This window comes from Mobula birostris, chromosome 31, assembly GCF_030028105.1.
Source record: "Mobula birostris isolate sMobBir1 chromosome 31, sMobBir1.hap1, whole genome shotgun sequence".
Classification (NCBI taxonomy): Eukaryota; Metazoa; Chordata; class Chondrichthyes; order Myliobatiformes; family Myliobatidae; genus Mobula; species Mobula birostris.
In genome coordinates this window covers 36852367-36879426 of record NC_092400.1, presented here as the reverse complement: position 1 = coordinate 36879426, position 27060 = coordinate 36852367, and the positions used below count along the sequence as shown (strand labels likewise).

Below are 27060 nucleotides of genomic sequence, written 5' to 3'. Positions count from 1 at the left end.
AGCTTCGTGTCATCCGCAAACTTGGAGATGCTGCATTTAATTCCCTCATCCAAGTCATTATTATATATTGTAAACAACTGGGGTCCCAGCACTGAGCCTTGCGGTACCCCACTAGTCACTGCCTGCCATTCTGAAAAGGTCCCGTTTATTCTCACTCTTTGCTTCCTGTCTGCTAACCAATTCTCTATCCACATCAATACCTTACCCCCAATACCGTGTGCTTTAAGATTGCACACTAATCTCCTGTGTGGGACCTTGTCAAAAGCCTTTTGAAAATCCAAATATACCACATCCACTGGTTCTCCCCTATCCACTCTACTAGTTACATCCTCAAAAAATTCTATGAGATTCGTCAGACATGATTTTCCTTTCACAAGTCCATGCTGACTTCGTCCGATGATTTCACCGTTACATTGAAATCGTATAAGATGCCGGTGAGCCCTAATCTGGAGTATTGTGTGCAGTTTTGGTCACCTACCTGCAGGAAAGATGTAAATAAGGTTGAAAGAGTACAGAGAAAATGTCTGTGGGACTGGAGGACTTGAGTAACAAGAAAAGATTGAAAGGGTTAGGACCTTATTCCTTGGAATATAGAAGATTTAGCGCTGCGGAGATTTGATAGAGATATACAAAATTATGAGGGGTATGGATAGGGTAAATGCAAGCAGGCTTTTTTCATGGAGGTTGGGTGGGACTACAACTAGAGGTCATGAGTTAAGGGTGAAAGGTAAAGAGTTTAAGAGAAACATGAGGGGAAACTTCTTCACTCGGAGCATTGTGAGCGTGTGGAACGAGCTGCCAGTGCAAGTGGTGCATGCCAGCTCAATTTCTATGTTTAAGAGAAGTTTGGATAGGTACATGGATGGAAGGGGTATGGAGGGCTATCGTCCTCATGCAGGTCGATGGGAGTAGACAGTTTAAATGGTTCGGCATGGACTAGATGGGCTGAAGAGCCTGCTTCTGTGCTGTCCTTTTCAATTACTCTATGACTATAACGTCCTAGTGCAAAGTTTAATAACCTTAACAAATGATGTAATTTGTAAGTCTTGGATAACCATGTAATCAACATTAAGTTCGATATATTCAGTCTCAGCAATAATATTAACTCCCAGAATGCCCTGTTTTAAAGGCCCAGCTATGAACATACTGTATGCCAACATAGTGAACTTGAGACCAGGTATCCGGAGGCTTTACTCATTACAGCTGGGGACTTTAACCAGGCCAACCTCAGAAAGGTGCTGCCAAAGCTATACCAACATGTCTCTTGCGTCACTAGAGGCCCGAATATACTTGACCACTGCTACACAGCAGTCAAGGATGCCTACCGTTCCGTCCCACGACCTCACTTCAGAAAATCGGACCATCAGGCCGTACTCCTCCTCCCTGCTTACAAACAGAAACTGAAGCGGGAGGTCACGCTGTCAAAAGTAGTGTCGCGTTGGACGGAGGAAACGGATGGTCCTCCGTGACTGCTTTGAATCGGTGGACTGGTTAGCATTCAAGGACTCGGTAGCTAACCTGGATGAGTATGCCTAAGCTGTCACGGACTTTATCTGGAAATGCTCGGAGGACTGTGTGTCTCGCAAGACGATCCGGGTATTCCCTAACCAGAAACGTCTGATGAATTATGAAGTCAAGTCCCTTTTGAAGGCTAGAGCTGCGGCTTTTAGGTCCGGGGATACCAGTCGCTACACGGAATCCAGGCGTGAACTCCGGAAAGCCATTCAGGGCGCCAAGAGGCAATATCGAGCCAAGTTGGAAGCCCAGGCTAACCAGTCATAGTCATAGTCATACTGTATTGATCCCGGGGGAAATTGGTTTTCGTTACAGTTGCACCATAAATAATAAATAGTAATAGAACCATAAATAGTTAAAGAGTAATATGTAAGTTATGCCAGTAAATTATGAAATAAGTCCAGGACCAGCCTATTGGCTCAGGGTATCTGACCCTCCAAGGGAGGAGTTGTAAAGTTTGATGGCCACAGGCAGGAATGACTTCCTATGATGCTCTGTGCTGCATCTCGGTGGAATGAGTCTCTGGCTGAATGTACTCCTGTGCCCACCCAGTACATTATGTAGTGGATGGGAGACATTGACCAAGATGGCATGCAACTTAGACAGCATCCTCTTTTCAGACACCACTGTTCCATTCCCACAACATCACTGGCCTTACGAATGAGTTTGTTGATTCTGTTGGTGTCTGCAGAGGGATGCCAGTAGACTATGGCAGGGTCTAAATGAGATCACTGGGCACAAAGAAAAGGCTGGGAATATCAATAACTGTGGCACTTCTCTTCCTGACGAACTAAACGTATTCTACGCAAGATTCGAACAGAAGAGGAGCATCCCACTCCCTCCGGATGAACCGGACCTGGTGGCATCGAGATTCATCATCACCAAGGAGGACGTTAGAAGGGCCTTCCTGAAGATAAATCCAAGGAAGGCGACGGACCCAGATGGCGTCCCAGGACGGGTTCTCCGGGCCTGTGCAAGCAAGCTAGCTGGAGCATTTGCGGACATCTTCAACTGCTCCTTGCTTCAGTCTAAGATCCCCTCCTGTTTTAAGAAGGCAGCGATAATCCCAGTGCCAAAGAAGAGCAAGGTGGCTTGCCTGAATGACTATCGACCTGTGGCTCTGACATCAATTGCTATGAAGTGCTTCGAGAGATTGGTTATGGCACACATCAACCACAGCCTACCAGTCAACCTCGACGCTTTGCAAATTCACCTACCGGAGCAACCGGTCAACATCAGATGCCATCTCTCTGGCCCTACATTCCTCCTTAGAACACCTGGAGAATAAAGACGCATACATAAGGCTCCTTTTCATTGACTACAACTCTGCCTTTAATACCATCATTCCAAATAAACTGATTCTTAAGCTTCGGAACCTGGCCTTAGCACTCAGATCTGCAGCTGGATCTTCAACTTCCAGGCTGTAAAAATAGGGGACAAGCTCTCCTGTACGATCACTCTGAGCACCGGTGCCCCACAAGCCTGTGTGCTCAGCCCCCTGCTGTACTTACTGTACACCCATGATTGTGTAGCCAAGTTTCCATCGAACTTAAGATATAAGTTTGCTGATGACACAACAATTGTAGGCCGTATCTCAGGTAATGATGAGTTTGAGTACAGGGAGGAAATTAAGAACCTGGTGGCATGGTGCGAAGACAATAACCTATCCCTCAATGTCAGCGAGACGAAGGAATTGGTTGTTGACTTCAGAAGGAGTAGTGGACCGCACAACCCAATTTACATCAGTGGTGCGCAAGTGGAACAGGTCAAAAGCTTTAAGTTCCTCGGGGTCAATATCACAAATGACCTGACTTGGTCCAACTAAGCAGAGTTCACTGCCAAGAAGGCCCACCAGCACCTTTACTTCCTGAGAAAACTAAAGGAATTTGGCCTGTCACCTAAAACCCTCACTAATTTTTATGGATGCACCATAGAAAACATTCTTCTGGGGTGCATCACAACCTGGTCTGGAAGTTGTCCTGTCCAAGACCGAAAGAAGCTGCAGAAGATCGTGAACACGGCGCAGCACATTACACAAACCAATCTTCTGTCCTTGGACTCACTTTACACTGCACGCTGTCGGAGCAGTGTTGCCAGGATAATCAAGGACATGACCCACCCAGCCAACACACTTTTCGTCCCTTTTCCCTCCGGGAGAAGGCTAGATTTGGAAACAGCTTCTTTACAACTGTGATAAGACTGCTGAACGGATCCTGACCCGGATCTGGGCTGTACCCTCCAAATATCGGGACCTGCCTCTCGGTTTTTTTGCACTACCTTACTTTCCATTTTTCTATTTTCTATTTATGATTTATAATTTAAATGTTTAATATTTACTATCGGTTTGTAATCCAGGGAGCGGGAAGCGCGGAATCAAATATCGCTGTGATGATTGTACGTTCTAGTATCAATTGTTTGGCGACAATAAAGTATAAAGTATAAGCATATCCCCTTGACAACAGTTGCTAACCGAGGCCTACACTGGTCAAAGCCTGCCCAAAATATCGCGGCTGCACAGTGATTGAGGATGTCAGCTGAAAGGATTCCTTCTTGATTTGTAACCAACCAAACACTGGAGAAGTCAGGGTCGGGATTGGAGGTAATAAGATTCATGACTAAATAATCATATCTTAGAATAGTATCAACACTTAATAACATTAGACTATTTGCTATTCCCTCACACTGAGCTTAGAGAATGGCATTGAAAAGAATTGGGCCCAGTGGCACAGTAACATAAGTGACAAAAATCAAGATTAATTATATATAGACACATAATGTGCATTTATCTAGGTGACAGGTTTCACCATCAGGAAAGGTCAGGCAGTGATAAAGCATTTTAATTACTTTTAAGTGGCGAGTGTTACAAACACTGAATGCAAGCGTACTGGGGAGTCAAGAGAATAATTTGCAACAAGAAGGTCCATTGTTCGGTGACTGACCCCTCAGCTGTGCAATATGTTTTCATCTCCATAAAGAAATTAGGATTAGAGTAACCATTTATAAAATCTCTCACTGATATGGATAACTCACTCCACAAACCTATGCGTTTTCTACTGAAAAGTAACTTCTGGCTTCTTTCCCATCAAAGGATGAACTAAAAAGTTAGAGAAGAGAAAGACTCAGAGAGATCTGTTTCAAAACTAAGCCATTCACCAGTTCATACCTGTCATCTTATTGAAGGGAGAGGAACTGCGACATGGGTCAAGCTAAATATTAAGTCAGTGACTTAGTGAGGTTAATTAAATGTTTCAATCATTCTGATTTTTGTATCTGATTAATGCTTAAAATGAAGCAGTCAGTGGAGTTTTTAATTGTTTGTGAATGGCCACGAGTGTCAGAAATAGTCAATGTTTTTGACGGGTTTGACAGCCAGCTAATCCCAGAGGGCTGCAGCTCAGTCACCTGTCTTTCTCATCAGAGCTCATTCAGGCTTCTCATTTGACAAACATCCCATGCGTAAACCTTTATGCCAATGAGGACTGAGACATCACTCAGGAGGTTGATACTCGTGGGTCCATAAAAGGTGCATGTGTACAGTGGAAGTTGCATTTGCTGCAGTGAGTGAGCCATCCATCTCCTACAGGGTACTATAGGTTAGACCATAAGACCATGAGACAAAGGAGCAGAAGTTGGCCAATTCGGCCCATCGAGTCTGCTCCGCCATTTTATCATGAGCTGATCCATTCTCCCATTTAGTCCCACTCCCCCGCCTTCTCACCATAACCTTTGATGCCCTGGCTACTCAGATACCTATCAATCTCTGACTTAAATACACCCAATGACTTGGCCTCCACTGCCGCCGTGGCAACAAGTTCCATAGATTCACCACACTCTGGCTAAAAAAATTTCTTCACATTTCTGTTCTGAATGGGCACCCTTCAATCCTTAAATCATGCCCTCTCATACTAGACTCCCCTATCATGGGAACAACTTTGCCACATCCACTCTGTCCATGCCTTTCAAAATTCAACATGTTTCTATGAGGTCTCCCATCATTCTTCTAAACTCCAAGGAATACAGTCCAAGAGCGAACAAACATTCCTCATATGTTAACCCTCTCATTCCCGGAATCATTCTAGTGATTCTTCTCTGTACCCTCTCCAATGTCAGCACATCCTTTCTTAAATAAGAAGACCAAAACTGCCCACAGTACTCCAAGTGAGGTCTCACCAGCGCCTTATAGAGCCTCAACATCACATCCCTGTTCTTATACTCTATTCCTCTAGAAATGAATGCCAACATTGCATTCGCCTTCTTCACTACTGACTCAACCTGGAGGTTAACCTTAAGGGTATCCTGTACGAGGACTCCCAAGTCCCGTTGCATCTCAGAACTTTGAATTCTTTCCTCATTTAAATAATAGTCTGCCCATTTATTATTTCTGCCAAAGTGCATAACCATACACTTTCCAACATTGTACTTCATTTGCCACTTCTCTGCCCATTCTTCCAATCTATCCGTCTCTCTGCAGACCCTCTGTTTCCTCAGCACTACCAACCCCTCCACCTATCTTCGTGTCATCAGCAAACTTAGCCACAAAGCCATCTATTCCATAATCCAAATCGTTGATGTACAATGTAAAAAGAAGCGGCCCCAACACGGACCCCTGTGGAACATCACTGGTAACCAGCAGCCAACCAGAATAGGATCCCTTTATTCCCACTCTCTGTTTCCTGCCAATCAGCCAACGCTCTATCTACGTATGTAACTTTCCCGTAATTCCATGGGCTCTTATCTTGTTAAGTAGCCTCATGTGTGGCACCTTGTCAAAGGCCTTCTGAAAATCCAAATATACAACATCCACTACATCTCCCTTGTCTAGCCTACTGGTAATTTCCTCAAAAAATTGTAGTAGGTTTGTCAGGCAGGATTTTCCTCTAAGGAATCCATGCTGAGTTCTGCCTATCTTGTCATATGCCTCCAGGTACACTGTAACCTCATTCTTGAGAATCGACTCCAACAACTTCCCAACCACTGATGTCAAGCTAACAGGTCTATAATTTCCTTTTTGCTTCCTTGCCCCCTTCTTAAATAGCGGAGTGACACTTGCAATCTTCCAGTCCTCCGGAACCATGCCAGAATCTATCGACTTTTGAAAGATCATCGCTAATGCCTCCGCAATCTCCACAGCTACTTCCTTCAGAACACGAGCGTGCATTCCATCTAGTCCGGGAGATTTATCTACCTTTAGACTATTCAGCTTCCTGAGTACTTTCTCTGTCGTAATTGTGACTGCGCACACTTCTCTTCCCTGCCACCCTTGAGTGTCCGGTATACTGCTGATGTCTTCCTCAGTGAAGACTGATGCAAAATACTTGTTCGGTTCCTCCACCATCTCCTTATCTCCCATTATGATTTCTCCAGCATCATTTTCTATCGGTCCTATATCTACTCTCACCTGTCTTATACTCTTTATATACTTGAAAAAGCTTTAAGTATCCTCTTTGATATTATTTGCTAGCTTCCTTTCATAGTTAATCTTTTCCCTCTTAATGACCTTCTTAGTTTCCTTCTTATCAATGAAGAGATATAGCAGTCTCCTTTGATCCCAGACTCACTCACTATAGAAAACATCCTTTCTACATCCACTCCATTTAGATCTTTCAATATTCAATAGGTTTCAAAGAGATGTCCCCCTCATTCTTCTGAACTCCAGTGAGTACAGGCCCAGGCCATCAAAAGCTCCTCTACGTTAACCCGTTCGTTCCTGGGATCCTTCTCGTGAACATCCTCTGGATCTTCTCCAAAGTTAGCACATCCTTTAAGGGGACCAAAACTGCTCACAATGCTCCATGTGCAATCTGACCAATGCCTTATAAAGCCTCAGTATTACACACAAGAGAAAATCTGCAGATGCTGGAGGGCCTTGGCCTAAAATGTTGACTGTTTATTCTTTTCCATAGATGCCGTCTAGCCTGCCGAGTTCCCCCACCATTTTATGTGTGTTGTTTAGCATTACATCCTTGCGGTGAGTTTCAGAGCAGAACAACACTGAGTAAAAACTTCTTCCCTCACACCACCTTATATGTTTTGCTCCAGATTTTGAATTTAGAGTCATAGAGTGATACAGCACAGAGAAGGCCTTTCAGTCCATCTAGCCTGTGCTGGCCTTGTCTTCTGCCTAGTCCCATCAACCTGCACTGACCATAGCCAACCATACATCTCTCATCCATGTACCTATCCAAACTTCTCTTAAATGCTACATTTGAAAGTCCATCCCCTTAAATATCACCTTTCACCCTGAACCAACGACCTCTAGTTCTAGTCTCACCCAAACTGAGGATAAAAAGGCTACAAGTATTCATCTTGTCTATACGCCTCATAATTTTCTATACCAAATTTTGTGTCCCCAATCCTTGAACCATCAATTAATCATCCAACTAACTTTTTAGTCAATTGCTCTGATATCTCAGTGTGTAACTTGGTGAAACACAATGCAGTATAGAATGCTACGGTGCTGGTGTTGCAAGTAAATTGTAGACTCGTTCTAGCTGGGAGTACAGTGCTCCTTGTGGGAGTCACAATCTGAGCCTTGTCCATATTATCTGGTGAACGGTACAAAACACAAATGAATTACACTGCAACAGGTGTTTGTCTTTGGATGTGTAAAGCTCTGCGGTGAACCTTGGAACTACTCTTGTGGTCTGGACAACATTTCCCTTTCAAGCAAGATCAGGTTAGCATTTATTCCTCCTCCTTCAGATTTTCTCATGTTTCAGGTTTACATATTGTCATTTATCGGATCCTAAGGCATAAACGTTTATCTAATATTATAAACAAATTCGCAATATTGACTTTTTGAGGAAAGGTTGACTTTTCTACTAATCAGCCCTGGCTGGGTCGCCTGGGTGAGGGATGAGAGGTAACTTGGTAGAGGATGATAAGAGGCGTAGATAGACCGGACGGTCAGAGACTTTCCCAGGGCTGCAGTGCTAATACCAAAGACCATCCATTTAATGTGAGTGGACGAAGGTTTAAGGGAACTGTCAGAGGCAGTTGGTTGTACAGAGGGTGGAGTGTGCCTGGAATGCACTGCCAAACATGCTGATCCATTAGGGACAATTAAAAGATTCTTAGACAGGCACGCGGATGATAGGAAAAGGAAGTGTTATGGGATGTGTAGGAGAGAAGCGTTAGGTTGATTGTAGAGTAGGTCAAAAGGTTAACTCAACATCATGGGACAAAGGGCTCATACTGTACTGTTCGATGTTCTTTGATCACCTTGAAAATAATTTAACCTCGGGCATGACAGAATCAACCAGGCAACAGCAAAATCCACTGCCAGGTTTTATATCTTACCCGATTGTGACTTCAGCAGAAACACAAATCAGGAGGGAATTGTGTAACACAGCTGTCTACAGCTATCATCTGCTTTGTACTGTCACACGCAGACAATCTGATTCCACGTTCCTACCCTGTGGAGGGAAGCTGGTGAGCTTTGAGCTTCAGCTGTGAAAGGGTCATGCACGGCAGCAGCTAATCTGGTGAACGGAGATCCTCGCTGACTTCAGTTCTGCAGTGGGTGATTCACAAAGCAGGATCCTTCTGGAATGATTGTTGTGGGTACCTCCCCCAGCGATGCACCCTTCCCTACCAGCTGCCTCCCAGTAGTCACAGCTCTGTTCACAGCGTTGTCATGTGAACTGGTTGCTGAGGCAGTCACAAAGTCACCAGGCAGGGCCACAGCCACACACCTGCTGTGTTCAGTCTCTCCACCGAGAGACTTCCTTCGAGAATGTGGCAGCTCTTCTCTTCATTCGCTTTTCAATAGAGGTAGCCAGCAAACCCAGCATTTATTTCCTAATTGTCCTTGAGAAGTGACTATGAGCCACTTTCTTGAACAACTGCAGTCCTCCTGGTGAAAGTGCTCCCACAGCAGAGTTGGGAAGGGAGTTTGGGAATATGGACCCAGTGACAAGAGGAGCAGAGTTGGGAATATGGACCCAGTGACAATGGAGGGGCAGAGTTGGGAATATGGACCCAGTGACAATGGAGGGGCAGAGTTGGGAATATGGACCCAGTGACAAGAGGAGCAGAGTTGGGAATATGGACCCAGTGACAATGGAGGGGCAGAGTTGGGAATATGGATCCAGTGACAAGAGGAGCAGAGTTGGGAATATGGACCCAGTGACAGTGAGGAGCAGAGTTGGGAATATGGACCCAGTGACAATGGAGGGGCAGAGTTGGGAATATGGACCCAGTGACAGTGAGGAGCAGAGTTGGGAATATGGACCCAGTGACAATGAGGAGCAGAGTTGGTAATATGGACCCAGTGACAATGGAGGAGCAGAGTTGGGAATATGGACCCAGTGACAGTGAGGAGCAGAGTTGGTAATATGGACCCAGTGACAATGGAGGGGCAGAGTTGGGAATATGGACCCAGTGACAATGGAGGGGCAGAGTTGGGAATATGGACCCAGTGACAATGGAGGGGCAGAGTTGGGAATATGGACCCAGTGACAGTGAGGGGCAGAGTTGGGAATATGGACCCAGTGACAGTGAGGAGCAGAGTTGGGAATATGGACCCAGTGACAATGGAGGGGCAGAGTTGGGAATATGGACCCAGTGACAGTGAGGAGCAGAGTTGGGAATATGGACCCAGTGACAATGGAGGGGCAGAGTTGGGAATATGGACCCAGTGACAGTGGAGGGGCAGAGTTGGGAATATGGACCCAGTGACAGTGAGGAGCAGAGTTGGGAATATGGACCCAGTGACAGTGAGGAGCAGAGTTGGGAATATGGACCCAGTGACAGTGAGGAGCAGAGTTGGGAAGGGAGTTTGGGAATATGGACCCAGTGACAATGGAGGGGCAGAGTTGGGAATATGGACCCAGTGACAGTGAGGGGCAGAGTTGGGAATATGGACCCAGTGACAATGGAGGGGCAGAGTTGGGAATATGGACCCAGTGACAGTGAGGAGCAGAGTTGGGAATATGGACCCAGTGACAGTGAGGGGCAGAGTTGGGAATATGGACCCAGTGACAGTGAGGGGCAGAGTTGGGAATATGGACCCAGTGACAATGAGGAGCAGAGTTGGTAAGGGAGTTTGGGGATGCAGAACCAGTGACAGTGAGGGGCAGAGTTGGGAATATGGACCCAGTGACAGTGAGGGGCAGAGTTGGGAATATGGACCCAGTGACAGTGAGGAGCAGAGTTGGGAATATGGACCCAGTGACAGTGAGGAGCAGAGTTGGGAAGGGAGTTTGGGGATGTAGAACCAGTGACAATGGAGGAATATTTTCTTTGTTAGAATGATGCCTGGGGAGGAATGTGCAGCCAGTGGCGTTCCCACTCTCCTGCTGCTTTTGGTGGTAGAGACGGCAAGTCGGGAGGTGCCAACAGATAGATGGTATGGACTACAGCTACTCCGGATGGAGGGAATCATTAAGGTGGAGGATGGGCTGCTTTGTTCTGGGTGGTCATAGAATCATAGAAAGATACAATAGAGTAACAGGCCCTTTGGTCCATTGAATCTGTGCTGAACCCTTTTCATTAATCCAACATAAACACCACTGTTTCATTCTGCTTTCATTCTCATTTGCTCCTCCCTAAATTCTACCGCTCTCCTGCTCACGCAGGACAATTCACGGTGACAAATTAACCTCCAACCCACACGTCATTGGAACATGGGAGTAACCCCATGCAATCACAGGTAGACCAGACAGACAGCACTGGAGATCAGGATTGGATCCGGATCATTGGCCAGACCCACTAACTCTCTCCAGTGAGGAACGTGTGTGGGGAGAGGTCCCAAGTCATGCTCAGGCAGTCAGATGCCCCATCACTGCCCATAGTTCATTTCTGTTCGCCAACAGTGACTGGGTGCAAGAGCCTCCCAATATTGCAGCCCAATATCTAGGGTGGGGAGGTCCACAGTTTGTGCATTGGGTGGCTTAAGGACCACTAGTTGCAATGTCCATGGTGTACACTATCCATAGTGTCCTCTGAATCCAGTACCATAGTGTTTGTGTCCACAGTGTCCAGTGTTTATAGTGTCCAGTGATTTTTGTGTCTACTACGCATAGTCTCAATCTATGATATCTAGTGTCAAATATTCATAATGTGCAGTATTCATAGTGTCTATTGTCCATAGTGTCCCTGATCCACAGACTCCATCGTGTCCAGTGTCAGTGATACCATAGTGTCCAGTGTCTCTAGGGTCTGGTGTCATTGATACCTGTAGTATCCAGTGTCCCTAGGGTCCAGTGCCCAGTAACCATAGGGTCCAGTGTCATTGATACCATAGTGTCCAGTGTCCCTAGGGACCAGTGTTCACAGTGTCCAGTGTCCATAATGTCCAGTGTCATTGATACCATAGGGTCCAGTGTCCATAGAATTCAGTGTCCATTATATCCAGTGCCCATAGTGTTCTGTGTGATTAATACCATCATGTCCAGTATCTAAGGTACTACAATGTCCGCAGTGTCCAATACCCACCAAGAGTATCTATATTGTCCACTCTCCATAATGTCCAGAAGTGTCCAGTGCCCACTGTCCACTGCCTATATTATCCATAGGGTCCAGCGTCTAGTGACAGCACCCATGATATCAATCGAGACCAGTGTGCAGAATCTCCTAGACTCCATATTGTTCCCAGTGTCCAGACCCCATTGCCAAACATAGTGGGTAATGAGCAACCACACCCTCCATGTCATGTATGGTGGATGAAGGTACAGAGAACCACTGATTTCACGGATCACTGTCCCAACAGGAGAGCACAACAGTACTTCCTTGAGACTTCATGCCAAAATCACAATACTTAGCTTCTGCACATTGAAATCTGTTTCTGAAAGCAGTTCTATTAAATTGACAGGGCCGTCTTTCAGATCCAGAGCTTCAGGTATCTACATCCCTATAGCTCCACTCTGTCATAGGTCCTGAGGACAAATTCCACCCCTGCAGGGAAATGCACCAAATGCTGACCCATCCTATGAACCACACCAAGCTGCCAATGTTTCCTCCACCTTTTTTATTTGCATGGTAAGGTACAGTTTGGAATCTGCTTTACGTTGTAAAGTGCAGAGGAATGCCCTGCTCCAGGTGAATGAAAAATGGGTTGCGAACCGATTCCCTGGGGGACTGAACTGGGTGAACGAACTCTGAGGGCGATGGCAGGAGGAGCCTCCTCACTTGGTGGCCAGCTGGAAGAAGCCCTTCTGATGCCACTGCATGTCTCGGAGACGGCGGATGGACTGGATCATGGGCTGCTGGGCGTACCATTCATTCCAGTGCTTGTAATCCCCCATCTCAAACAGGTACTGGTATCCTCTGTATCCAGGGTACTGGTATCCGACCCATCTGCAACAGCGGGAGGAAAAGATAAGGTTTAATATTCGTTTGATTTGTCACAGAAAACATACAATGAAATGTGTCGTTTGCATCAATAACCAATACAGTCTGGGCATGTGCTGGAGACAGCCCATTATGGTCACCTGTCTTCCAGCACCCACATGCTGACAATTTACCAACACTAACTCGTACATCTTTGCAATGTGGGAGAAAATCGGAGCACCCAGAGGAAGATCACGTTTTCCCTTGGACCTTGTTCCCTCGGACCTTGAAGGAGACTAGTGTTGAAATTGCAGGGGCCCTAGCAGAAATATTTAAAATGTCGCTGCCTACAGGTGAGGTGCCAGAGGATTGGAGAGTGGCTCATGTTGTTCCGTTGTTTAAAAAAGGATCGAAAAGTAATCCGGGAAATTATAGGCCAGTAAGTTTAACGTCGGTAGTAGGTAAGTTATTGGAGGGAGTACTAAGAGACGGAATCTACAAGCATTTGGATAGACAGGGGCTTATTAGGGAGCGTCAACATGGCTTTGTGCGTGGTAGGTCATGTTTGACCAATCTGTTGGAGTTTTTCGAAGAGGTCACCAGGAAAGTGGATGAAGGGAAGGCAGTGGATATTGTCTACATGGACTTCAGTAAGGCCTTTGACAAGGTCCCGCATGGGAGGTTAGTTAGGAAAATTCAGTCGCTAGGTATACATGGAGAGGTGGTAAATTGGATTGGACATTGGCTCGATGGAAGAAGCCAGAGAGTGGTGGTAGAAAATTGCTTCTCTGAGTGGAGGCCTGTGACTAGTGGTGTGCCACAGGGATCAGTGCTGGGTCCATTGTTATTTGTCATCTATATCAATGATCTGGATGATAATGTGGTAAATTGGATCAGCAAGTTTGCTGATGATACAAAGATTGGAGGTGTAGTAGACAGTGAGGAAGGTTTTCAGAGTCTGCAGAGGGACTTGGACCAGCTGGAAAAATGGGCTAAAAATGGCAGATGGAGTTTAATACTGTCAAGTGTGAGGTATTGCATGTTGGAAAGACAAACCAACGTAGAACATACAGGGTTAATGATAAGGCACTGAGGAGTGCCGTGGAACAGAGGGATCTGGGAATACAGATACAAAGTTCCCTAAAAGTGGCGTCACAGGTAGATAGAGTCGTAAAGAGAGCTTTTGGTACATTGACCTTTATAACTCAAAGTATTGAGTATAAGAGCTGGAATGTTATGATGAGGTCGTATAAGGCATTGGTGAGGCCGAATCTGGAGTATTGTGTTCAGTTTTGGTCACCAAATTACAGGAAGGATATAAATAAGGTTGAAAGAGTGCAGAAGAGGTTTACAAGGATGTTGCCGGGACTTGAGAAACTCAGTTACAGAGAAAGGTTGAATAGGTTGGGACTTTATTCCCTGGAGCATAGAAGAATGAGGGGAGATTTGATAGAGGTATATAAAATTATGATGGGCATAGATAGAGTGAATGCAAGCAGGCTTTTTCCACTGAGGCAAGGGGAGAAAAAAATCAGAGGACATGGGTTTGGAGTGAGGGGGGAAAAGTTTAAAGGGAACATTGGGGGGGGCTTCTTCACACAGAGAGTGGTGGGAGTATGGAATGAGCTGCCAGACGAGGTGGTAAATGTGGGTTCTTTTTTAACATTTAAGAATAAATTGGACAGATACATGGATGGGAGGTGTATGGAGGGATATGGTCTGTGTGCAGGTCAGTGGGACTAGGCAGAAAATGGTTCGGCACAGCCAAGAAGGGCCAAAGGGCCTGTTTCTGTGCTGTAGTTTCTATGGTTTCTATGGTTTCTATGGTTTCACAGGGAGAACATACAGACATTACAGACCGCAGTGGGAATCGAACCCTGATCTTACAGCTAGCGCTGTGAAATATTACACTAACCACCTCACGGCCGTGCCACCAGCAGAGATCAGACGTCCTTCCACTTGCCGGTTACTCTGCTGACTCCCTTCCCTGGCACCATCCCTTGGTCCTGTCACAGGAAGACATCCTGGCTCCTATACTCAATCCTTACCCTCTGCAGGCCTTCACATGATTTGTCTCATAATCACCTGCAGTTTCAGAGTCATAGAGGATTACACCATGGAAGCAGGCGTCAGTGCCGACAGTGTTGCCCAGCAGTTTAGAACCATCTGCCCACACTTGGTACGTAGCCCTCTAAAACTCTCCTTACCACGGACATATCTAGATGGCTTTTCAAGATGGCCACCTCAGCCATTATTTCTGGCAGCTCATTACAATATGCACCAACTTTTGTGTGGAGAAGCTGACCTCTCTGGAGGTGGTGTAGAGGAGGCTTGCCAGATATATTCTGGAGACAAGGAAGTTTCTATTCTGATTCACCTTTGTGTGAAGAATCTAATCACTTTGGAGGTGGTGTAGAGAAGGTTCACCAGGTCAATTCCAGAAAAAGCTAGACTTGAAGTTCCACTTAAATTTCTCACCTCGGACCTTTGAACCTATACCCTCTTGATTTTTAGCATGCCCTCCCTGGGAAAAAATCTATCTACCTTCACCCTGAATGCCGCTCACCCCCCATGATCTACCAGGCCACCCCTCAATCTCCTGAGTTCCAGGGAAGAAAATCTACATGCTTAACTTCAGTACGGCGATTTTCAGGACTTGTTTCACCTCCACCTTTCACAATCCAATAATACAAAAACATACACCCAGAACAAGTGATGTGTACAAGATCGGCTCTCCCTGTGAGTTCCACTCGACAGCTACTCACGTGCCACTGTGGACCCTCACACTGCCCACACGGTCACTGAATCCATAGGCCCATAGACTGGGAATGTCATCTTCCACGACCTCCATCTTGTTTCCTTGGAATTCAGCCATCTCGTAAAGGCTGATTTTGTGCTCCTGATTATCCTGTGAAGCAGGGAGTTAAAACAAACGGTTAGGGAATCTGACATTTACCTTTTCCACTGCCTTTATTGACGGCTGCTTTTTAACAGGGGGATGCACTGATCAGCAATGAATGGAATCTAACTGGTCGAGGCACAGAGTGGGAGACATCAACAGGCATCAGATGATAGACCAGTATTCCTATAGTGCCTCCACCACACAGTAGCATAGTGATTATCGTAACTCTTCACAGCGCCAGCAACCTCGGTACAATTCCACCACAGTCTGTCAGAGGTTTGTGCATTCTCCCTGTGACTGTGGGGGTTTTCTCCGGGTGCTCCGGTTTCCTCCCACATTCCAAAGACGTACCGGTTAGCAGGCTAATTGGTCACATGGGTGTGATAGGACAGAGCGAGCTCGTTGGGCCGGAAGGGAATGATACCGTGCTGCATCTCAAAATAAAATGGTTTGGCCAGACGAGTTCGTGCAGAGGGCACTGAGACAGGAGGAGCAGCCTGGAATTCAGTACATTTTGTCAAAGTAGTCTTAGTTTAATTGATGTGTTTGGGATCTTGGCACCGCTGGCAAGGATGGGATTTATTGTCCATCCCTAATTTAACGGCAAGTATGATTACTAAGTTCATAGATGACATGAAAATTGGTGCTGTTGTAACTAATGGACTGCCCCAGGGATTGGGAAGAGCAGGGAACAGCTCACAACTGTTAACTATCAGCTTTAGTGACCTGCAGGAGACAGCGAAATGCAAGGTGTTGATGTTTACCAATGACACAAAAGTAGGTGGAAGGACTCATTAGAACATAGAACACCATGTTCTATGGCTATTCGGCCCACAATATTATGCTAACTTTTTCACCAACTCCATGATCAATCCAACCATTCCATCCCACATAGCCGTCCGTTTTGCTTTCATCCATGTACTTATCTAAGAGTCTCTTAAATGTGCTTAATGTATCTGCCTCTATCCACGCACCCACCGCCATCTGTGCAAAAAATTTATCTCTGACATTCCCTCCTCTACTTCTCTATAGACACCTTAACATTATACCGCTGGTATTAAGACATTTCTGCCCTGAGAAAAATTCTTTAGCTATCCACTCGATCCACTCCTGTCATCTTGTACATCTTTATCAAGTCAGTTCATCCTCCTTCATTCCAAAGAGAAAAGGCCCAGCTTGCTAAACAGGACATGCTCTCTGATCCAGGCATCATCCGCTAAATCTCTTCTGCACCCTCTCTAAAGTTTCTATGAACACTTGAAACACTATGGTATTTAAAGCTGCAAGACAGCTGCTGGAATATTGGATTAGTGTAGATGGGTATTTGATGGCCAGCATAGATACAATGGGCTGAATGGCCTATTTGTATGCTGTGCTGTTTGACCAAGCAAAGGTGAGTCACTTTCTTAAATGAGAGTATTCTTCACTTCCAAGTGCTCCCATGGTGCTGTTGGAGAGTTAGTGCTGGGACATAGACACAACAACAAAGAAACTGTATGACCAGGAAGGAATCCTCCAGGAGATAGTGCTACCATGCCATTGTTGCCTCTTGGTTGGAAGGGCCATGTGTTGTTGGATTACCCTAGGGGAGTAATTGCTATGCATATTGTTGGTACACACTACAGACGAAGGACTGAGTGAATGGCCTGGGTTATGGGTGGAATTTTTAGCATCCCACTAGAGCAGGGGGTTCCTAACCTTTTTTATGCTATGGACCCCTACCTTTAACTGAGGTGTCTGTGGATGCCAGGTGAGGGACCCCAGATCTAGAGAGAGCAGAAAGGGTTTGTTCAATGCTGAATTTCACCAGCCTCATCTTGTGATGCTGTGCTCATTCAGAAAACTCTTCTGCAAAGTTGTTTGAGTCTCAAGCATAGAAAGAAAGGTGAGATTGTAAGGGGAGACATCAGGTTTGGGTTTTTGAAAGCCTCTGGAGTAAAAGCTTGGGAAGTAAAGGGTTCAGAAGTAGAGTGAAACAGGAAGCAAATAGTTACGAGGTGAGAAGGTCCTACTAGTTTTTACAGCGAAGGTGCAGAAGCACAAAAGACATCACAGGAAGGTATATTCAAAGCTGAAGAAAGAGACAAAAGCATTGGCTATAAGTAAGAAGCTGAGAAAGGTTAGCCCTGAGAACCAGACTTGAGCTTTGAGGTCAAGGAGACCTGTTGTTTGAAGAGCTCTCATTTAGAGAGGCACAATAGTATAGTGGCTGGCATTACATTTACAGCATCAGTGTTCAGTTTCCAGGTGCTCCAGTTTCCTCCCACGTTCCAAAGACATATGGGTTTCTTAAGGGTTGGCAAGTTGTGGGCAAACAATATTGGTGCTGGAAGAATGGTGATAAGTGCTGACTGTCCCCAGCACATCCCTGGACTGTGTTGGTTGTTGACACAAATGAATCATTTCACCCTATGCTTCAATGTACATGCGACAAATAAAACTAATCTAATCTTTATCTTTCATGTTCTACCCAGGCACATGAGAGCTGTATTAAAACATCCTCCTTGAGTTTTGGTGCGGAGTCAAAGTGGAGATTAAGGAGTTGCTGACAGAGGTGGTGCACCAAGCATATTGTGCCTGCGTGATTGATGAGTTTGTGTTTCACCACCCTTCACGGTCAGGTGCGGACAACGTACCATATAAACCGGCCGGAAGGACATGAAACGGTCACTCCTGTAGCTGTTGGACCAGGAATCCCAGCGAGGGTACTCGCCTTTCTCCAGAATGAACATTTCTCCACGGAAGTTTGACTGCTCATAAGCAACCCAGCTGGAATATGAGGCAGAAACAAACAAGTTTAGGTAAGAGGTAGAACAATTTTCCCAGCAGTTTGCAATCCAAGTTACAGAGAGTAATATGGTATTTAGTAAGTCATCAGTGACTCTAGCAGATATCTACAGATGTACCATGGAGAGCATTCTAACTGGTTGCATCTCCACCTGGTATTGAGGGGCCACTGCACAGGATCAGAAAAAGCTGCAAAAGACTGAAAACTCAGCCAGCTCCATCATGGACACAAGCCTCCCCAGCACCGAGGACATCTTTAAAAGGCGATGGCTCAAAAAAGTAGCATCCATTATTAAGGCCCAGCAACTCCCAGGACATACCCACTTCTCATTGTTATAATCAGGGAGGGGGTGCCGAAGCCTGAAGACACACACTCAATGTTTTAGGACCAGTTCTTTCCCCTCTACCATCACTATTTTTGCTCTCATTTTATATGAGTTATGTAATTTAATTTATTTTATACATAATTGTAATTTATAGCTTTTTAATGTATTGCACTACAACTGCCACAAAACAAATTTCATGACATATATCAGTGATATTAAACCTGATTCTGATTCTAGTAATAAAGAAGTTTCTCTTATTTTCTCTAGATGAATGTTTGTAGAGGTATAGAATGGTGATGCATATTGTGTACAGTTTTGGTCAACCTAATGAAGGAAAGATGTCATTAAATTAGAAAGTTAGAAGAATATTAAACACAAGATATTCTCCAGATGCTGGAAATCTTGAGTAATGTTGAGTCCTGATGAAGGGGGTCAGCCCGAAGCATCGACAGTGTATTCTGCTCCATGGATGTTGCCTGACTTGCTGCGTTCCTCCAGCATTTTCTTTATGAGAACGTTGTCAGGATTCGTGGGCCTGAGTTACTGGGGGAGGTTGGGCAGAACAGATGTGTACTCCTTGGAGGGGTTGCTTTGTAGAGATATGTAAAATCATGAGGGGCATAGATAGGGGAAATCCACACAGTCTTTTTTCCCCGTGGAAGGGGAAACACAAAACTAGAGGGCATAGGACTAAGGTGAAAGGGTAAAGATTTAAGAGTGACCTGAGGGACAACTTCCTCAAGCAGCGGGTAGTGCAGGTATGGAACAAGCCGGCAGAGGAAGTGGTTGGGGGGCCATAATAACAATATTTTAAAGACTTTGGACAGGTACAGAGCAGGTGTTCCCAACCAGACCCCTTGGTAAATGGCAGGGGTCCATGGAGTAAAAAAGGTTGGGAACCCCTGGTGTTGAGGGACAAAAGCCAAATGTAGATAGATGAGACTAACAGAGGGGCTTCTTCGTTGGCATGGACGAGTTGCTCTGAAGGACCTATTTCCATGCTGTATTGGTCTGTGACAGAAGGATGGTACCTGGCCTATTTAATCTGGGCCAGCTCTTTTTGAAGAGCTGACCCATCATTTGGGTGCTGGGGTAGAGATACTCTCTACCAAAGGTGGTAAAAGGTGCTCCTTCCCTCCGCTAGCCTGCAGGTCCCCCTTGGACAAGGTGTAGCACCTGCTTAGCCCCCCCATCAGGGTCATGTGAACCCATGGGTGCAGATAGTGGATGGTATATATCACAAGTCCTGGTTATGCGACCACTGACACCAGGCACACAATATCTGAAGAGTATTGATAATGGCTGGGGTCACCCATCTTGTAAAGACACTGCCCAGAAGAAGGCAATGGCAAAACACTTCTGAAGAAAAACTTGCCAAGAGTAATTGTGGTCATGGATAGAGAAAAGAATAAGCAGAGTAAAGACAGACAGAAGCCCGTGATCACCCTGTAATACCACATGGCACATAATGATGAAGATGATGCCCCTGTATTCTCCTGCTTTCCCCGTATCCAAGAACATCACATTGGTCCAATCTCAAACAGACTGTCTGATTTGCAGTCACAAGTCCACGAGTGAGATGGCTCAAGTATTTTAGCAGCACAAAATAAGATTTCTGCCTTGCTTCTGTTTGGCTGTTTTAAAACAATATGACAAAGTAGGAGATTAAACTTTTTTCTATATTCTGTCTCCAAGGTTCCATTTCCTCCACTGCTCAGAACTTGGGGTGGTTCCACTTTTCTATCCCAGAAACATTCCAATTAACACATGGGAGCTGGGTGAAGCATATCTTCACACAGATGAGGGGATGTCATATGTGTCTGCTCCCCTCTCTCCATGGACCTAGCAGCTCTTTGAAGGGTAACTTACGGTCCACAAATCACACGGACGCTGCCCACTCTGTCAAAGTTTTGCTCACACAGGTTCACGCACTCGCCGGAGAACTCCATGAATCGGCCCTGGAAGTTCTCCTGTTCATAAATGACGATCTGCAACAAAAGATGGAGTCAATTAGCTAACAACATCATGAAGGATCCCACCGCAATGCTCACGGACTGTTAGTCCCACTCCCATCAGAGAGGAGGCTACGCAGCATCCATACCAGGACCAGCAGACTCAAAAACACTTACTTTCCCCAAGCATCAACACCTCCACTCACTAACCCACCCCTCCACACCCCCAACACCACCACTACTTGTCAGAGTCACCTTATGTACAGACACTCCTGGGCCTAGAGTTACTTTATGGACATACAATCAATCTGTGTTTATCAGATATCTTATGTATTTATATTTATTGTGTTGTTTATTATTGTGTTCATTATCTCTTTGTGTTTTTTGTGCTACTGTGGATCTGCAGTAAGTTTTTTTTATGCTGCATCGGATGCAGAGTAACAATTATTTTGTTCTCCTTTACACTTGTGTGCTGGAAATGATGTTAAACATCTTGAATCTTGAATCTTGCTCACCCATGAATCAGAGACTAGTCTTGTTGTTATAATCAGTGTTACTTGAACACCAATCTTCTGAACCTGATGAAATCTCTAAAGCTGTCTCCTTCTTTCAATGACATGCACTGTGCTGGGTAAGGTAAGTTCACACTATTTACTTTCCATCAGACGTCAATGGTCTCAGCCTAATTCACAATGGAACCACTGCTCCAAACCTTTGTCTAGCCTTCATCCTGTGAGCAAGACTGTTGGCACTGATCTGCTAATTATCTTCAGATGAATGTGATAGGATTTGCTCGCCTGAGATCACTTGTAATGGACCAGACTGGTAAATGGAAGCTGGGCTCGTTGATACACAATCCCCCTGCCTCAGTGGAAGCAAGGTAGTGTAGTGGTTAGCAAAACGTCTTCACAGCACCAGAGACTGAGTTCAATTCCTGCCACCATCTGTAAGGAGTTTGTACGTTCTCCCGGTGACCACGTGGGTTTCCTCTGGGTGCTCCGGTTCCCTCCCATGTTCCAAGTGCAATTAATGGGTGCAATTGGGCAACGCATGATGCAGAAGTTCCTGTTACCGTGCTGATGTCTAAATAAATAAATCATTACTCCGCATTTCTAACGTCGCTGAATGGCTGATAAAGACAGCCAAACACCATGCACTAACATGGAAATGTCCAAGGTTTGCACCCTGAAATACAATATGAATGGTAAAGCAGCCACTTACACTACTTTTCTGGCATTTCCATCAAGTGAGCTTTGGGAAATCCAGATAATATTAAAGAAAGAGATGTTTTTTATTTGTCACATGTACATCGAGACAAACAGTGAAATGTGTTGTTTGCATCAAATCAGACCAGCAAGGATTGAGCTGGGCAGCCGACAAGTGTCGCCATGTTTGTGGTACAACATGGTATGCTCATAACTCACCAGCTCTAGCCGCATGTCTTTGGAACGTGGGAGGAAACCCACATGGTCGTGAGGAGACCATACAAACTCCTTACAGACAGCAGTGGGAATTGAACACCGACCGGTGAAAGCTGGCTCTGGGGGTGGGGTGATGTGTTAACTGCTGCACCACCACACTGGCTCAGAACCCAGGCCCATTCAGTTAGACTCACAAATTTCAATGGTACACAATTCCACAAATATTTTTGTAGCATTACTTAGGCTGCAAGGTTCCTGCCCAGGGAGTCAATTAAAGCAATTCCTGAAGCTGGCCATATTACCAGCTTCCACAGTGCACAGAAACCAAGGAAGGAGGAGGGCTCTGTGGTATCTGCCTCTCTGCACATCTTCATAACTAATGATGTGTTTACAAGCTTGCCTGCAAATAAAGGTCATTGCTTGTTATGCTAAGGAGCGTTCAAATGAACCTGTAATATATTCATTTATGGAAAGTGCCAGCATAGGCAATCCTGGAAGCTATTGTCTCACCTGAGGTGCTCTAAACTGAGGAGGCAGTAAAGGGATAATCACATTGGTAAATTTAGAGTCAACTACTAGCCAGATGGGGTAAGAGTAGCAGATTTCTTTCCCTAAAAGACAATAGCTAACCAGTAGGGTTTTTACAACAGCCCTACCATTACTATTCCTAATGTAAGGTCTCAGTCCGAAATGTCGACTCTTTATTGCTTTCCATAGATGCTGCCTGGCCTGCTGAGTTCCTCCAGTAACGTGTGTGTGTTACAGTGACCAAGACTACTTTGCATTTAATTCCAGGTTTATGTGATTACTTGAATTTAAGTTCCTCGGACCACAATGTAGGGACGCTAGTCTATGGATCAGTCTTCATGAACAATGGTCAGAAGTTCAATACCTTGTATGACGTATGTATGATTCATGTATGTTGTCTCAATCTACATGCCTGTGGTGTTGCTGCAAACTAGTTTTTCATTGCACCTGCACCTGACAAGAACCTCAACTTCGCTTGGTCTTAATAACTGTTGCAAATATTTACGTGTCAGAGGGAATTATACAAACTGCATTTTAGAAAGTTAAATGAAGACTTGACAATTATTTTCAAGATTATTTTTTATATTTATTTTCAGAATTGGAGCGATCTGGCATGACCTCCAGATGCTCTAGTTTCCTCCCACATTCCAAAAAAAAAACGCAGGAGTTGGGGTCCATGTGTTGTGCACGTGCTATGTTAGTGCCAGACATAACGGGCTGCATTTGCAGCTGTCTCCAGCGTAATCCTCGGAATGTTTTTTTTTGATGCAAACGATGTCTTTCACTGCATGCTTCAAAGTTTCAATATTCATGTAACAAATATTGTAATGCTAATCTTTCATCTCCAATTGCCTTTAAAAGGAGGGAGGGAGGGGCCCTGGGTTCAATCGTGACTGGTGGGGACTCTGCACATTCTCTAGACTCTCCCCATATCCCAAAGAAGTGAGTTGCTAGGTTAATTGTGCACTTTAAATGGCCATGTAGAAGGAATGGTCAGATCAGAGGGGAATTGATGGGAATGATCGAAAAGTAAAATAGGATTTGGTATAAACTGGGAACTTAATGGTCAGAGCAAATTGAGGTGCCGACAAGCCTGTTCCCATTCTGTGTGGCTTCATAACTGGTTAGCTCATCAGTCAGGACCTATTATCTCTCTTCCTCCTGCCTCTACGAGTGTATCTCAGCCAAATGATGACAAGGAATTTAACCCACTAAAGGAGGGATGAGTCTGGCACATGCAGGAGCTTTTACCCATTTCCAAAATGAATTCAACAATAAACCAGATCTAACCAAATCACTGTTACTTGGGGCACAATGTTACACTCACCTTGAAGTTGCCCAGTCCTGGTTCTTTGGTCTTCGGGCTCTTGGAGCCTGGAGTGGAAACCTCCCCAGTCCCGAGGTTTTTCTTCTCCTGGGTGGGGCTCTTTGTGGTCTGAGACATTCTGCACCCTTAAGTACGATGTGAAGCTGAGAAAAAGAGACAGAAATATAACACATTCCCAATCCAAGGCAGAAAAACTGACTAAATCAATACCCTCACACCTCAAATAATAATTTATCAAGCTCATCAATTTGCAACACAAACAGCTTCAAATTGAATAGAGAATCAGCAAATATTGGAATTTCTATCTCACTTTTTCGAGTTCTGAGTGTTCTCATCATTCTGTTATTCTTAGTAATTCATGACTTTTTCCCTCAGGGTAGATGACCCTAACGTATGGAACCAAAATTACTCTTAACATCCCTTGCACACAAGAACTTTTTAATACTCCAACCACTGATAACCCTCTGCCTCTTCTCTGACTCCTTTCAAACCAGATAGGTGTGCTGGTGCTAGTGCATTATACCAAAGTTTCTTCACCCAACCTCTATATTTAACAAAAGCATTTGATCAAAGCTTCTTTCAATATTTTCTATCTATTGCTTCTCGTTGATCCTTCATTTACAAAGCTCTTTCTGCTTGGCCTTTTCCCTTTCGGGCCTTCTGTTTCTTTCTCTCCTCTCTCTGACTCCCAGAGTCTCCTACCTGTGGATGGCTCGTCCAACCTGATGCCTGACAAGCACTCGGTGTTTAATTTATACCCTGGCAAATGCAGCCCTCGAACTAAAGCGGACAATGGATCTGACAGCTCATCAGAGTCTGCTGTCCAAACTTACTGGTCATCACATCAAAGTACTTTTCCCAGGCAATGAGGTGGAATAATCTGAACTCACTGACAGCTGAATCAAGCACGTTGCTTTGTTGAAAGTGATTTACTTGTTGTCTGACCCACACAAAGAGAAGGCCACTGACCTGTGAGTTTTGTTAATCAAGTAACAATGTGTGATCTGTCAAAGTTAAAGTTCAAGTAAATTTATTATCAAAGTATGTATATTTTACCATATACTATCCTGAGATTCACTACCTTGCAGGTTTATACAGGAAAATAAATACATTACAAAAACTATACAGAACCAAAGACTGGCAACAAATGTGCAAAAGACAATTTGTGTAGATAAATAGATGAGTTGTGTTGTGTATTTAATATTTCAATAATATTTCAGTAATTTTGTGTATATATTGCCTGATTAAGCATTCATGTTCATTTAAATAATTCATTATCAGATATATGCAAAATACCTTAATTGCATTCATTATCGCATTACCTTGTGATACACGCGCACCTCACTTAAAATAAAAACGAAGCTACACCTGTATTTCAGACTCTTCTTTGAAATTAAGTTAATGTTTTGAAGTTCCAAAATGTAACAGGTATATAGATAGGTATAGCTAATAAATAAATCAATGAAAACTGAGAACATGAGTTGTCGAGTCCTTGAAATTGAGTCTGTAGGTTGTGGAATCAGTTCAGTGTTGACATAAGTAAAACATATGTGGACTGATCTGTAATCTATAAGGTATCAGGTGTGGGTCAGAGGGAAGCACTAAGTCACATGATGTAAACTCAGAAACCACTACCAAGAAGCCAGGCAAACACTCCAAACCAGTTGTGCCCTTTACTGGGAGAACTTCAGTGAAAGAAAGACCACAATTCTATTACACCTCGTCTGACCACCTGTCCCTGAGGATCTCACAGATGAAATAATATTGAAAAGTCGTCGCTCTTGTGGTGTCACACAAGAGATTCTGCAGATGCTAGAAATCTGGAGTAGCACACACAAAATGCTGGGGGAGACCAGCAGGTCAGGCAGCATCTATGGAGGAAAATGGTCAGTTGACAGTTCAGGCCAAAACTCTTCATCAGGATTGGAAAATAAGAGAGCAGAAGGGTTGGGGGCGTGGGATGGAGTGATGGGTGAGTGCAGGTGAAAGGGGGAAGGTGTGTAGGTGGGGAAGGAAGGGAGAGTGGTCATGATAAAAATGCTGGTTGGGTGATAGAGGAAGAGGCAAAGGGCAGTGAAAAAGGAATCTAGAAGAGGACAGAAGCAAAGGGGGTGGGGAATGAGAGGAGGGAAGGGGCATCTGTCAGAAGGTCTTGTTATGGTTCCATTATATCTAACAAACCTGTAGGTAGATTATCAATTGAACAAATGTTTTGAAGCACAAAAGTAGGGCTGAGAAGAGGCCTATTGCTGCCCCAGGCCAGTTCCTGGATTCAATTAGATCATGGCTGATCTGTGACCTATCTCACTCTGGTCTACCCAATGTGCTGTATCGAATATTTATCAATCTCAACCTTGAAACTAACAATACAGACAGAAGGGACTGCAGAGAGTGGAATGTGGAGTGACAGACAAGATGCTGGGGGAGCACAACCAGTCAGGCAGCATCTGTGGAGGAATGTTTTGGGTTGAGACCTTTTATCTGGACCCAATCAGTCCAGGTGAGGGATTGCAACCTAAGATGTTGACTGTCCATTTCTCTCCACAGATGCTGCCTAATCCACTGAGTTCCTCTAGCACCTTGTTCTTTCCTTAAAATGAACGATGACCGGTGCATGCAGAGGTGCTTGCTGGCTCCACTCCAAACACCCCTGGTCCTAATTTGTACACCCTGGGGTCCTATATTCCGAAGTAGTTTCCTTTTAGTTTTCCTTCACAACCAGTTGCAAAGTACCTGAGTGAGTTCAGTATCAAAGTTCAAAGTAAATTTTATTATCAAGGTACATACCATACTTATATCTCACCCTGAGATTCATTTTCCTGTGGGCATGGAGCTGAATCATTATATGGCTTAGTGGAAGTTGCAATGAGCTAATAAAATAGATGGTTCAAATCTGACTTCAACATCAGGCTGCAATTTCAGACCTGCTGTTTTGGTTGGCATTACAAGTTATTCTGAGGCCCTCTCTGTCTCTTCTAATGAATGTGTGACAATCTGTGGCAACACTTCAAACTAGAGTGTGATCTTAATA

The 27060-nt window shown here is 44.7% G+C and overlaps 1 protein-coding gene across 1 annotated transcript; it reads right to left on the bottom strand.

Annotated features, from left to right (window-relative positions):
* Positions 1-12641: 12641 nt before the first annotated feature.
* On the bottom strand, positions 12642-24146 carry LOC140190893 (beta-crystallin B1-like). Its single transcript, XM_072247835.1, has 5 exons — positions 24030-24146; positions 20671-20789; positions 18325-18457; positions 15552-15694; positions 12642-12813 (listed from the first exon to the last, which is right to left on the bottom strand). The coding sequence occupies exons 1-5, from the start codon at positions 24144-24146 to the stop codon at positions 12642-12644; spliced, it is 684 nt and encodes a 227-aa protein (XP_072103936.1).
* Positions 24147-27060: the final 2914 nt, after the last annotated feature.